At 41.0% G+C, this 12202-nt stretch overlaps 1 protein-coding gene and 1 long non-coding RNA gene across 4 annotated transcripts; one reads left to right on the top strand and one right to left on the bottom strand.

Annotated features, from left to right (window-relative positions):
* Nucleotides 1-4583: 4583 nt before the first annotated feature.
* LOC148010345 (uncharacterized) lies at nt 4584-9921 on the top strand. Of its 3 annotated transcripts, none has more exons than XM_087672120.1 (3): nt 4584-5466; nt 8087-8429; nt 8569-9921. In XM_087672120.1, exons 1-3 carry the CDS (start codon nt 5183-5185, stop codon nt 9607-9609), a joined length of 1668 nt encoding a protein of 555 aa, XP_087528246.1. In that variant the 5' UTR covers nt 4584-5182; the 3' UTR covers nt 9610-9921. The 3 variants fall into 3 exon arrangements, with proteins under 3 accessions (XP_087528246.1, XP_087528245.1, XP_087528247.1); XM_087672119.1 differs by having other exon boundaries at nt 8084-8429; XM_087672121.1 differs by lacking the exon at nt 4584-5466 and adding an exon at nt 5738-7916 and having other exon boundaries at nt 8084-8429.
* LOC148010346 (uncharacterized) lies at nt 5201-8131 on the bottom strand. The gene is made up of 3 exons (XR_015689579.1): nt 7907-8131; nt 7739-7819; nt 5201-5428 (listed from the first exon to the last, which is right to left on the bottom strand). It is a non-coding gene; the product is annotated as an uncharacterized LOC148010346 (long non-coding RNA).
* Nucleotides 9922-12202: the final 2281 nt, after the last annotated feature.

The raw sequence follows: 12202 nt of genomic DNA, 5'->3' as shown, positions 1-12202 counted from the left end.
TCATTTTAGAAGCTAGGAGGAAAAATGTTTTGTTAATTCTTTGCAACAAGACAATCAAGAAGCAAAAGGCCCCCAAAAACCAACTTGGGAGAATATGGAAAGACCTTACAAAAATAACTAAATTGGTGGATGCTATTGTAAGCAACTAGAACATCAAACTCTCACTCAAAGATAAGGTCTTCCTATGGCACATCTTAACATGTGCCTTATTGATGGGTGAGAAACTCAATAAATTGGCTCTGAATGCCTACTGTAGATGCAGAGAAGTTAAACCACCCAAGCACCTATTTTGGGATGGGTGTTTCTCCCATTCTATCTAGCAACACTTCACTAGATATTCCAAAGTTACAAGAGAAGAATGGATAGTGAGAGAAGCATGTATCCTTGGCTTGTTTGAATTCAAAGACTCGAGCCACAAATTGTGACACCAAGTGTATCACCTCTTCACATTGAAAGTTATTTGGGAGGCCAAATGCAAGGCAATTTTTGAAGCGTCCCTAGATGGACCGGAGTGGTTCGAGATCTCCTTTAAGAGTCAACTAGTGTTCCATGAATTGCATTGTTAGGTCTAAAAGGAATTTGAGTGTTTCACAATGCAATATGCAAGGATACTGACAATGTTGATATCACTATTTTTCACTAAACCACAATTTTGTGAATCAATAAGGCTAACATGCAACGACAAAATTTGTTATTTTGCATATTTCGCTTATGTTATTTCTTCCTCGAACACACTTGTGCTAGTGAAAATGGCTAACATGAAAAATATACAAAAGCCTATTTATTGCATTCCCATGCACAAAGTATAAAGTAGATGGCTTAGATTACCAAGAAATAAAGAACAAACTTTATCTAATCAAAAGTTGACTCTCAAATTCTACTTGAATCCAAAAAGTGTTAAAACAAGCTCTTCTTTCACAACTTCTTCAAAAGAGATTAGGTGTTCACTCAATAATGTGCATTGGGGACATAGCCATAGCCCTTCAAATAGGTGATGTTCTCACACATTGCACCCCATGTTGACATTTTGCAATTAATGAAGTTTGAAACATAGTTCACAATTAGATGGCGAATCACAAAGATAGGTATGAAGAAATTAAAAAACACACTATGCACATCCAACCATCAATATGAAAGAAATCAACACATACTTCGATGAGGGAAACGAGCTTGAAACTCTCATGTTTCACCCATATTGAGTTGGTGTAGTACAACTATGCAATGAAGATCATGACACTCCCATTGCTTCCAATGAGAAGGGATCCGCTTTGTAGGTGAATGCAACACAGTATGGACACTAAGTGGAGAAGGAACAAAGAAACATGTATCATATTTACGATATCTAACTTCAAGAAACAGCCCTTTATAAGCCATGAGGAAAGTGAAGGATTCGAGTTGCTTAATGACACGTGCAAGTGATTGACAAATCTTAGACTCTAGAGCAATTGAGTGCAATTTCTCTTGCAAGGCCAATTGAATGTTAGAAGCACGGTAATATCCATAAGCAGGAATTACCATCTATCAAACATGTCACAATCAAAGGATTAAATGTTACAATGAAAAAAATAGCACCTAAACACAATCAACCATGCTAATAGACTCTAACAAAGTTGAGAGAACTCACTAACAAGAACATGTTGCAATAAGACATCCATTATAACATTTTTTGCAAAACCTCTTTATATAAAATATTTGTGATGGAGCATGGACGGCATTCATTGCCTTCTAGTGACACTTTTAAACCATGTGGTGACTTGACACAAGACAATGCAACTTATAATTGCCCATGAGTAAAGATATGACTTCCAAGGTATAATCCTAGCAATGCTAGTGTTTGCAACTTGTGCCTTGTTGATGGTCGTGGCAAATGTGAGCCTCACTAGAAATGATCTCCATCTCATATTGAAAGGTAGATTGAATGTACTTGGAATGAAGGTGATCCTTGGAATGAACATCCTTGTGCCAATATTATTCCCTATTATTATCTCACCCTCTATAATTATACTATTGAATCCCTTGCATAGAAGTCTTGTAGCATTGCACAATTCTTTAGATGGGTCCAAATTTCAAAGCAAGATAACAGTGGCATTGAGTTTCAAGTGCAACGAATGAGGAGGGAAGCCACCCCCAAGTTCAAGCGAATTTAAGTACTCTATAGTATAAAGGAATGAATTCTCATTGCTATCAATAACACAATTTGCACTAAAATACTATCTCACATCTCCATGCCTCATGTACAAATCTTTTTCATTGAGCACATCCACTTTACTATTCCGAGGAGCAAGAACTACTCTCTCACTGAAAAACCTTGGAAAGTTATGCACAAAAGACACATCACTATATATAGATGCAATGAGATCATCAATGGTCCCTTCTTATAAAACCATTTCAAGCATGAGCTTTACCTTGTCAATGTTAGCATCCAACATTGCACCATTCTCAACACCTTATATCCACTTCACAAAGCCGACCTCAATGGCCCTTGCCTCAACTGACATGATTTGAATATTTTGTATCGATCTCACAACCAAGGCATTATCCCACAACTTTGAGAAGCACAAAGTTGCATTCACAACGTCTCAATTTGCACCCTTTAACACAATAGGTAATATCTGATGAAAATCACCACCAAAGAGGACAACCCTTCCCCCAAATTGCTTATCCAAACACATAACATCCCTTAGTATCATGCACACTGGTCGAGAGCACAAAATTTTGTGGATACCTCTTAGTGCAATGGCATTTGTGCATGCATAGATTTGTTCAATTAAATTCTCCACAAGTACCATTGAGATTACACTTGGCAAGTGTATCATGCAAATCAGGGAACTCCTTATCAGGAAGCTCCACACAAACCAATCTATCATAATGATCAATGTTGCCTGGTTTAAAAGGCTCATCAAGTATCAACAATGTGTGAGCATGTGACAGACCTCTTTTTTGAAACTCAATCACACAGACATATCAAGCAACACACCCAAAAAGCTCCTTCAACAACAATTGCGTCATATCAATATGCTTTTCATGAAACACAGGTCCAATGAAGTTAGGGCGACCATGTGCCATGCCTAACTAGGCAACAAGGTCTCTTGAATTTCTAAGGCTAGTTGGGATTGCACATGAAAGTGATAAAAAGATTGGGCTTCTCTTTAGCATGCACTATATCCATGGCATCTTGATACAATTGGTGCATATGTCTTGGGCCATCAAGAAAGGATGATGGCAAAACACTCCTTTTTTCTATATTGGCTCCAACCAGAGGACCTTGGATTCAACCAAGTCTCTATAAATTCCCAACCTCAGGTGCATCTTAACAAGTGTCTTACTAATGGGTGAGAATCTCAACAAGACAAGTATGAATATAACCTATTATAGATGCATAAAACTTGAATCACCCAAGCACCTCTTCGTGGGCAGGTGTTTCTCTTGTTCTATCCAGCAACACTTCATCAAACATTGCAAAGTTATGGGAGAAGCATGATAGTAAAAGAAGCATTTATCCTTGGATTGTTTGAATTCAAAGGCTTAAACCACAAATTGCAAGACCAAGTGTATCGCATGTTCACAATGAAAGCTATTTGGGATGCCAAATGCAAGGCAATTTTTGAATTGTCCCCAAATGGGGTAGAGTGGATGGAGATATCCTTTAAGAGTCAATGAGTCTTAGAGTTACTTGCTAGACTAGATACGTCTAAGATGTCACTTGTCATCAACTATCAACTACTCTAGAACTTCGGACTTGGAACATGTGGTTTTGCCTTATGTGATTGCAAGTTGCAAAGCGTCAAGGGAGATTGCTCACCTAGAGGTGGGCGTCAAGGGAGATTGCTCACCTAGAGGTGGTAACAAATGTGTACGAGAGTTGTTGATTTGCCAATATCTTGTGGTGTTGGACTCACTTGCTTCCTAGTGGGGATTGATGACATATTCTTAGGTGTTTAATATGGCAATTTGGTCTACTTTATGCATTGGCATATCGACATGGTCTCTTTTGTGAATCAAAGAGGATTGGGCGGGCGGCTCCGCCTACCACCCAACAGTGCAAAAGAGGATGTGGAGCTACATGTAAGAGTGCATGTGGCTGTGTGGGGCTCTAGTGCCTTAAAAAAGGGGCCATGGGCAGGCCCAATAACTTCAATGCAGGATTAGGGTTATTATGGCCATGTAATTGCTATAGACTTAATTTCCGAGGGGCGGGGGGAGGAAAAAATTAGGAAAAATAGGGCAGTAACCGTCCGAGAAGCGAAAGGTTCTGTCTCGCAAAAACAAGGAAAAACACACGGAAAGGAAATATGAAATATCCGAGAGCGCAGAAAATTAAGAGGGGGGAAAAAAATAAACACTGTTATTTTCCGTATTATTTACGTTCTGATCAAAATTATTAATGCTCGTAATTTTAACGTAACTGCCCGTTTCCTGAAGTCTTGTCTTCTCCCCCGAGACATTTTCATTTCTTTCTGGGTCGACCCAGCTCTTACTTTTGCATTCATGCCCTCCTTGCTATCTATCCATTCACTGATCAGCCCAACAGGACCTCTGCTTATTATTAGCCGTTTCCCTCCCCCCCCCCCCCTCCCCCCCCGCTTCTCTCTGTCTCTGTCTCTGTACTCTGCCTCTGTCTCTCATTTTTATCAGTCCACCCAATCCCATTATTGCTGCAAATCCCAAGGCCAATCGCCAGCTGCTTCAATTTTCACCCTTGCAATCATCAATCGCTGACCCTTAACGCCCATTCAATCATTTACCTCTTGATTCGATCCATTCCATTTTTCCGAGACATCTGCATTTCATCCTAACCATTTTCACAGAGAGAGAGAGAGAGATTCTCGGAAACCCACATTATTCTATTTGCAAGGGGACGACTGATTTCAGATGATCAGACGCCCACATTCATTCTCTTTTGAGTAGACGGTGTACGGAGAGAGTGGATTCTTCTTCATAAGTAAACATTCTGTGCTGCAGGGGAGGTAGCAAAGTTAAAGCTTTGATTTTGGGGGCGGCGAAAATGAATAAAAACAAAGGACAATGGAATGATCCAAGCTGCTGATTGAGGATGAATAATGTAGGATAAAATGAAATGGGAATGTTACATGATGGCATCAGAATTTTAAGAAGTGGGGACTCTCAGAAGAAGATCATGAGTGCAACAGCAGCAAGAAAATATTAGCATCAAAGCAGCAGAATGAAACCGGGAGGGGGACCAGGAGCTGCAGGCTCTCAACAACAGCAACAGCAGAGTAATATGATGGCTGGAAGTGCATTGCCAGCAACAGCAACAGCAGCAGGGGATCAGGAAATTCTGAGGAAAGGACCTTGGATGCCTGAAGAGGATGAGATATTGGTGGAGTATGTACGCCAATTCGGACCTCGTGATTGGAGCTCCATTCGGTCCAAAGGATTGCTCCCCCGCACAGGAAAATCGTGCCGCCTGCGATGGGTTAACAAACTCAAGCCTGACCTGAAGAGGTATCATTAATTATTATCCAACAAATCAACTACAACCACATTTGAACTGTCTGGATTCAAGACTATCAACTCATATTACCGCAGTGATACCATCACATGCAATCGTACTGTGCTTTTCTTAATCACAGACGAGAATAATGCTTATTTGTGCTCATTGCGTCTGAATCACATCCATGCAAGTGTGCTCCCCCCCCACACACAGTAATAAACAATTGGGCACTGTCATTATTGTAATAAGTTGTGCTCCAAAGTGAAGTCTAGATAACGGACTCGAAACTTTTTGAGAGACGTGACATGTAAACCAAGAGCCAATGCTCCATTCTGTGTAGAAATGCCAGGGAGCAATTTATAAGCTTGTCAAAAGCTTGAATTTGGACTTGTCAACTAAACCAGCTCATTGATCCTCTTCAAACTCCTACACTCGGAGAAGTCCCAGCTTCTGCTGACTTCCTTTCATCACCTCATGCAAAAAATTTCATCCTGTCCTATTCAACAGCCATACATTTTACTGTCACAAAGATGCCAGGAGCCACAGCCTTTATCATGCTTCTGAAATGACGCCTAATTTGCATATGGAATATGCAAACGACACCTGACACTAGCAAGAGGCATAAGCGACTCTCTAGGGATGCAGTTCAGACCCCCTATTTTGAGCCTAGCAGAAGAGAGTTTGGCACATGTTTCATGCTCACAACCACGGTCAACCTGGCAAAGAAGACAGGAGAGTCTTTGTTTTTGCCCCCCCATGTAGAGTTTTGCCTTTCGTTCAAAAGTAATCAAGCCTAATTTCTGTCAGATGGTTATTGCTTACAGGTAGAGTTATCAAACCATAACCAAACAAGATCAAATAAAATGACTTCAACATTGATTGAGCTGTAAATTGCAGTTTGTCACATGTATCATCAATGATATTCAAATGTCCCTATGGTAGGTTATGCACCATGATTTATAGCACTTAGACTGCCATGTTTCAGAAAAGAGACGAATGGAGTTTTGTATAATAGAAGACAATACAAGGAGCAATGGTTTCGCAAGCTATATATATAGATAGAAGGCATAAATAATTTCTACAATTTGTGTTCATTTACTATGTATCTGTGACCATACACTAATCTAGAATCCAGAACTCATTGTCTCTCGGTAAAAAGCAAGTCACCATAGTACCATGAATCCCCTTATAATGATTACTTTTATAAGCCTCAGGCTTGTTACATATCTTATATCATTTCACTTACCCTAGATGCAACTGATGTCTCTCAGATCTAAAATAGACAAGTATTCCAATCAAAGAGTATTGAAGGCACTTTTGACTGAAGGACAAGCGGATAATGCACTGCCTGTTCACTGCTGAATGTAAATCTGCCCAACAAACTACAAGAAACAAACCTTGTCATAAGAAATCCCAGATGTAACAGGTTTGAGTGTTTGTGAGACCAGGTTCATACCACATGCTTCAAAACACCAATGCAGCCACCAAATTGGCCCTGGTGCTTTAAGAACAAGAACTTCTCACAAGTTACTTCATACATTGAACGCCCCAAAACTCCCAAGATCTACCACAATTCCTCTAAAACGCCCATCTTCTGATACCCGGGAACTATCACAAAAACAGCTCCACCCTGCTCGCGGCACAACAAATCTAAATTATACTACGCAGATGCTTGATTCACCAAGCCTCCTCTTCGACCTAATCCACCTCTCATTGTTAACTCTAGCTGCTGCTTTCTAGCTCCTGAGAAACGGTACCTTCTCGTGCTGACTCCAACCTCTAGTTCCAACATGTAACAGAATGTTCCAAGCTTGAAGCCGATGCATAAATCAAACTAGTGATCTCTTCCAGACTGCCTTCAAGACAGGTCCTATGCCAAATACTGAAGATTCGCATGAAAATTTCACTAGAACCCCATCTTATGATGCCCGCAAGCTATCACAGAAAAAGCCCCACCTGGCACAACAAAGCTAAATCGTATATTGCAGATGGTTAATCCACAATACTTCCTCTCCAACTAAATCCAATGTCAGTATTTGAAGATTGCTACACCTGAGATTTGTAACCTCTCACTGTACGGCTACTACTTTCTAGCTCTGGAGAAACAGTGCCTTCGCAGCGCTCACCTGACGACTAGGCACGTCTGTCACAGGATGTTCCCAGCTTGAAGCCAATGCATAAATCACATCAGTCAGGACAGCATTGAAAACAGATCCTGTCTGCCAGACACTCAGGATTCCCAGCTTGTAGGTAGCTTTAACCCCCATAACTATTGAGCTTTACCTTCATTTAAGAGTGTGCCAACTGAAGGAGGGAGAAAAGAGAGAGCCAACTCAAGATACACCCCATGCCAATGTGTGGCTTCTGTCAAAAACACATGGAAAACGTCATGTATAGAAGTGCTCACATAAACTGTTTCGCATCATATCATTCCAAGTAAACAAATCTCACATGCGTGTGGGTGAGTATGCTGCTTCTCAATGTGGACATACTTTCTCTGCTATTTACAAATCTATCCATCATCAAGTCCTCTGTCAGTTGTGAGAAACCAACAAAGCTGAGTGTTGATCAAATGAATAGTATTGAATGGGTTTTAACCAAGTCTTGTCTGTGGTGGTTTTGTGACAGAAGTGGGTGCAAGTTCTCTCCGGAAGAAGAAAAACTGGTGGTAGAGATGCAAGCCAAGTTGGGGAACAAGTGGGCAAAAATTGCCTCCTACCTACCCGGCCGAACTGACAATGATGTCAAGAACTTCTGGAGCACACGCCAGAAGAGGCTCTTGCGTGCCATGCAGAGGCCCAAAGGATCAGGGGATCAATCACAACCTCAACATCATTCACCCAATCTTCTTCTCCATAGCAACACTAGTCCCTTTCACGACCCCTGCACTATGTCTGCGGATCAAGCTTTTGACCATCACCTTAGCAAGGATAGCACTGGGCATTGCTTTGTCGACGAGTTCGCTGCATTTCAGGTACCACATGCTCTTGTTTTTCTGCACCATAGGTATGCTCCGAAGACTTGGAATGTAATGGCAATATGGCAGCGAGACTGTTGATCCCATTGGCCTGCTTCACAAGACTAGTAATGTGTGGTAATACTGTTGATTGCAGGTGCAGAGTCCCTCTCGCTTTGGGGCTCCGTGTTGGGATATGGAGTCACAGGTTGATTTGCGGAAATTCAACATGGAGAATGATGTATTCATGGTAAAGCTGCAGGATCTTGTGCCAAATGAGTCGGTTTTGATGGATTCATCCACGGAACTTTCCTCAGGAACTACTGGAGGTGTGATGAGCAGCAGCAATCCTTCCAACTCTAGCGGCAGCATTAATGATCACCACCATGCGGACCATATGAATCAAGCACAAAATCAGAGCTCCCCATCCTCTTCTTCTCTGGGATCTCTCTCCAGAAATGCGCGGTCCGTCAAGAGCAGAAGGCCGAGGTCCCGAAGAGACCCGCTGCTGCAGCAGCATTGCAAGACGCAGCTATTATTCGAGCGCTTGGTCACACCAGAGCCAAGCAACCCAGACATGCTCTTGTTCTCAGAAGTGTGTATGCTTCCTCCTCCCGGTTCCGCCACACCCACCATGCTGCAAAGCTTGGGTCTGCAGCAGCACCACCACCACACGATGGACAGTACGGGCAATCTGATGAACAGCAGCACAGATGATGATTTCAAGCATGAGATATACACTCACCATGATGAGCCTCCCACATCAGGCAACAACTATCTGGACTTCCTTCTGCACCCAGAGATGGTGACTGCATCCAGCTGCTGTGAGGGGGCAGGGGGGCATGATGATGATGGAGGAGGCAGTGGCAGCACTGGTGCCTGTGCGGAGCTGCCCAGCTGCTTCAGCCTGTCCAACAATCAGCTGCTGTGGGAGAAGCTGCCCCTGCTGTACCCTGAGGAGCCCACCATGCGCCCTGTCATCATGCACACCATCAAGCAGGAGGAAGAAGAGATGATGATGATGATGGGGTCCAACTCCTCCTCTTCATGCACCCCTGACAGTGTCCTGAATGCTGGTGGTAGCTTCCCTCTCATCAATGACGTCTTTGATTCTCTCGAGCCCCTCAGCCCTTCTTCCTCCCCCAGGTGGTGGCACTCTACCACCGCCACCACCACCACCACCAGTACCACCTTGTAATAATCATTTCCATCATTGATTGGAGGGTCATAACCCAAAGGAGCCTTTGCCCAGTGTGATAAGAATTGCTAGCTGTAATCAGTGTTCCCAAAACCATAATTGACTGGATCATCATAACCCAAAAGAACTGTTGCCCTCAACCATGAGAATTGCTCGTTATAATCAGTGTTCACCAAACACATTTTTTGACAGCCCATACAAAAACCTCTTACTCAACTCAAACATCTATAGGCTTTGTCCAAGGCTCTCACTTAACCTTCCTAAGAAAACAAATGTATAACTAAAATGGAATTATTTGTATGCCTTTTAAAACCTCCTCTTCAAATCTTGGGAGTACTCTTTGCAACTCACTTGAAACTCAACCTCGTCTTTTTGTGAACATTGCTTATAATTGAATTCAATCTAGTGAATGCCATTTTCTCTAAGAAAAATTCTTCCTCAAGACTAAATTCTACATTTGCAACTTAGAATTTTAGAATGGAAACAATAAAATGGCTCCTTATAAGACATTCTTGTAAAGGCCCATTTGTATAAATAGCAAAAGGTATCATGATTTGGGATATAGACAATGTATACATCACCACAAGACTTAGTAATGATTAAGCAACACTCCTTGAACATGACATGCTAGGCCACATTAATTACGGAATACTTATTCATCATCAATATTCAAAATCTAGGCTTCCATTCTTGATAATGTGGAACTTATATGTAGTACTTGATTGGTCTTGCCAACTGGCTTGCTAACCATGGTCCGTGCAATTGGTATCATTGGAACACATTTTGCAAGCAAAAGGAAGGAATATTGTAGCACATTGTTCTTTTCTCTCCATTAAAAAAAGATTGCACAATCACAATGAATTACCATTGGACACATCATATGAATCTCTTCTTCTATGCTTTTTCTTCTAACTATGTCACCCTTCTCTATCTCTAAACCAAAGCTACAATCAAAGCCTTGGAATTTAATATCAGGCTATATGTTATTCGTGCAATAGCTTAAATCTATACAATACATAGTTCAAATAAAGTCTTATAAAAATTGGAGAAAGTATGTTATGGATGGAGCAAGCTTGGTTCCCATAGATGTGAAAACTGCTAGCCAAAAGTTAATCATAAACTTAGCATCCCTATCATGCACTACATGCAGCAACCCATGCAATTTAAATACATGTTTCATATAATGAGTGGTTACGTAAGATGTAGTATATTGAGTCTTAGTGGGGATAAAGTGGGCAGCTTTAGTGAGTTTGTCTACTACCACATATATGTTGTTGCTTCCTTTCTTGGTTATGGGCAAGCTTATAATAAAATCCATAGTGATATGCATTTATTTCCCTTCACGAATAGGAAAGGGTTGCAATAAACCAACTGGTCTAAGCATATTGCCTTGTCCTGTTGGCATGGAACACATCTAGACACAAAATCATTGGCATCCCTCCCATAGTCCCTTCCAGTGAAAGCTCTTGGCAATCTTATCATATGTTTTGAAGATAACCAAGTGACTAGCAGTGGGGCAAGAGTGCACCTTTTCCATGATCTTCCATATGAAGGGAGAAGTGTGGGGGATGATAATCTTGCCAAAGGGCTATATGAGTCCATTCTTAAGCTGATGTTAGGAGTTTTCTTCCATTACCCCATCCTATAATTTCTAAAATGTGGTTGAATTCTCCATTCAATAAGTAGGCTTCCTAGAGATCCTCAATCCTATCACTATGTAACTCCAATAGTATGGATGATACTCTGCGTGCCAACATTCGCGATAGTGAATTAACTACTACATTATCTTAGCCTTTGGTGTGAGAGATGTTAAAATCATAATTTTGTAAAGTTGCCACCCATCTCTGCTTAACAATCAAAGTAGAATGAATCAAGAAGTTCTGGAGGACTAAATGTCACTCTTCACTCTAAACTGGTTGCCATAGAGGTAATGGTGCCATTTCTTAATAGCATGAAGGATGGCCAATATCTCCTAGTCATAAATATTCATCTATATTTCCTTTTTATCAAGCTTATGGCTCTTAAAAGCAATCACACTATGTTCGTGCAACAAGATAATACATATACCTTTGCCACTAGTATCACACTAAATGGTGAACTCTTTTGAGACTTTGAGGCGTATGAGGATAAGGGTTGAAGTAAGGATTTCCTTCAATTGATTAAAGCTAAGATTAGATATAACATTGCTAGAAAAAGATGTTTTCTTTATCTGATTTGTTAAGAGTGTTGCAATTGTGGTATAATGCTTGATGAATCTTCTACAAAATGAGGATGAATATTTGAGGTGTGTGCCAATCCTTTACATATTCGCACCTTTTTGGGGTCAACATGTATGCCATTTTTACTCACAATGTACCTCAAATACTCTAGTGATGTATACATGAATATGTACTTATTTCCTTTATCAAATAGCATATGCTCTCTCAAGATTGTAAATATCCTTTTGACATGTACAAAGTGCTCATCCCATGATCTGCTATAAATAAGGATGTCATTAAAAAATGTGAGCACAAACTTGAAAAGAAAGGGGTGTAAGATTTCATTCATGAGGCTTTGGAATATGGTGGGGGCATTCGTCAAACCAAAAGGCCTC

Source organism: Lygodium microphyllum, chromosome 29 (assembly GCF_053477565.2).
Source record: "Lygodium microphyllum isolate KBCC chromosome 29, Lygodium_microphyllum_v1.1.10, whole genome shotgun sequence".
Lineage (NCBI taxonomy): Eukaryota > Viridiplantae > Streptophyta > Polypodiopsida > Schizaeales > Lygodiaceae > Lygodium > Lygodium microphyllum.
The sequence above is the reverse complement of the archived record's forward strand: the minus strand, read 5'-3'. Positions and strand labels throughout refer to the sequence as shown.

Excerpts from the sequence above, each read along its gene's own strand:
- LOC148010345 (XM_087672119.1), top strand. The coding sequence starts at position 5,183 with ATGAAACCGGGAGGGGGACCAGGAGCTGCAGGCTCTCAACAACAGCAA. Across the intron at positions 5,467-8,083 it reads CTCAAGCCTGACCTGAAGAG|AAGTGGGTGCAAGTTCTCTC; the intron begins GTATCATTAATT and ends GTTTTGTGACAG. Across the intron at positions 8,430-8,568 it reads ACGAGTTCGCTGCATTTCAG|GTGCAGAGTCCCTCTCGCTT; the intron begins GTACCACATGCT and ends TGTTGATTGCAG.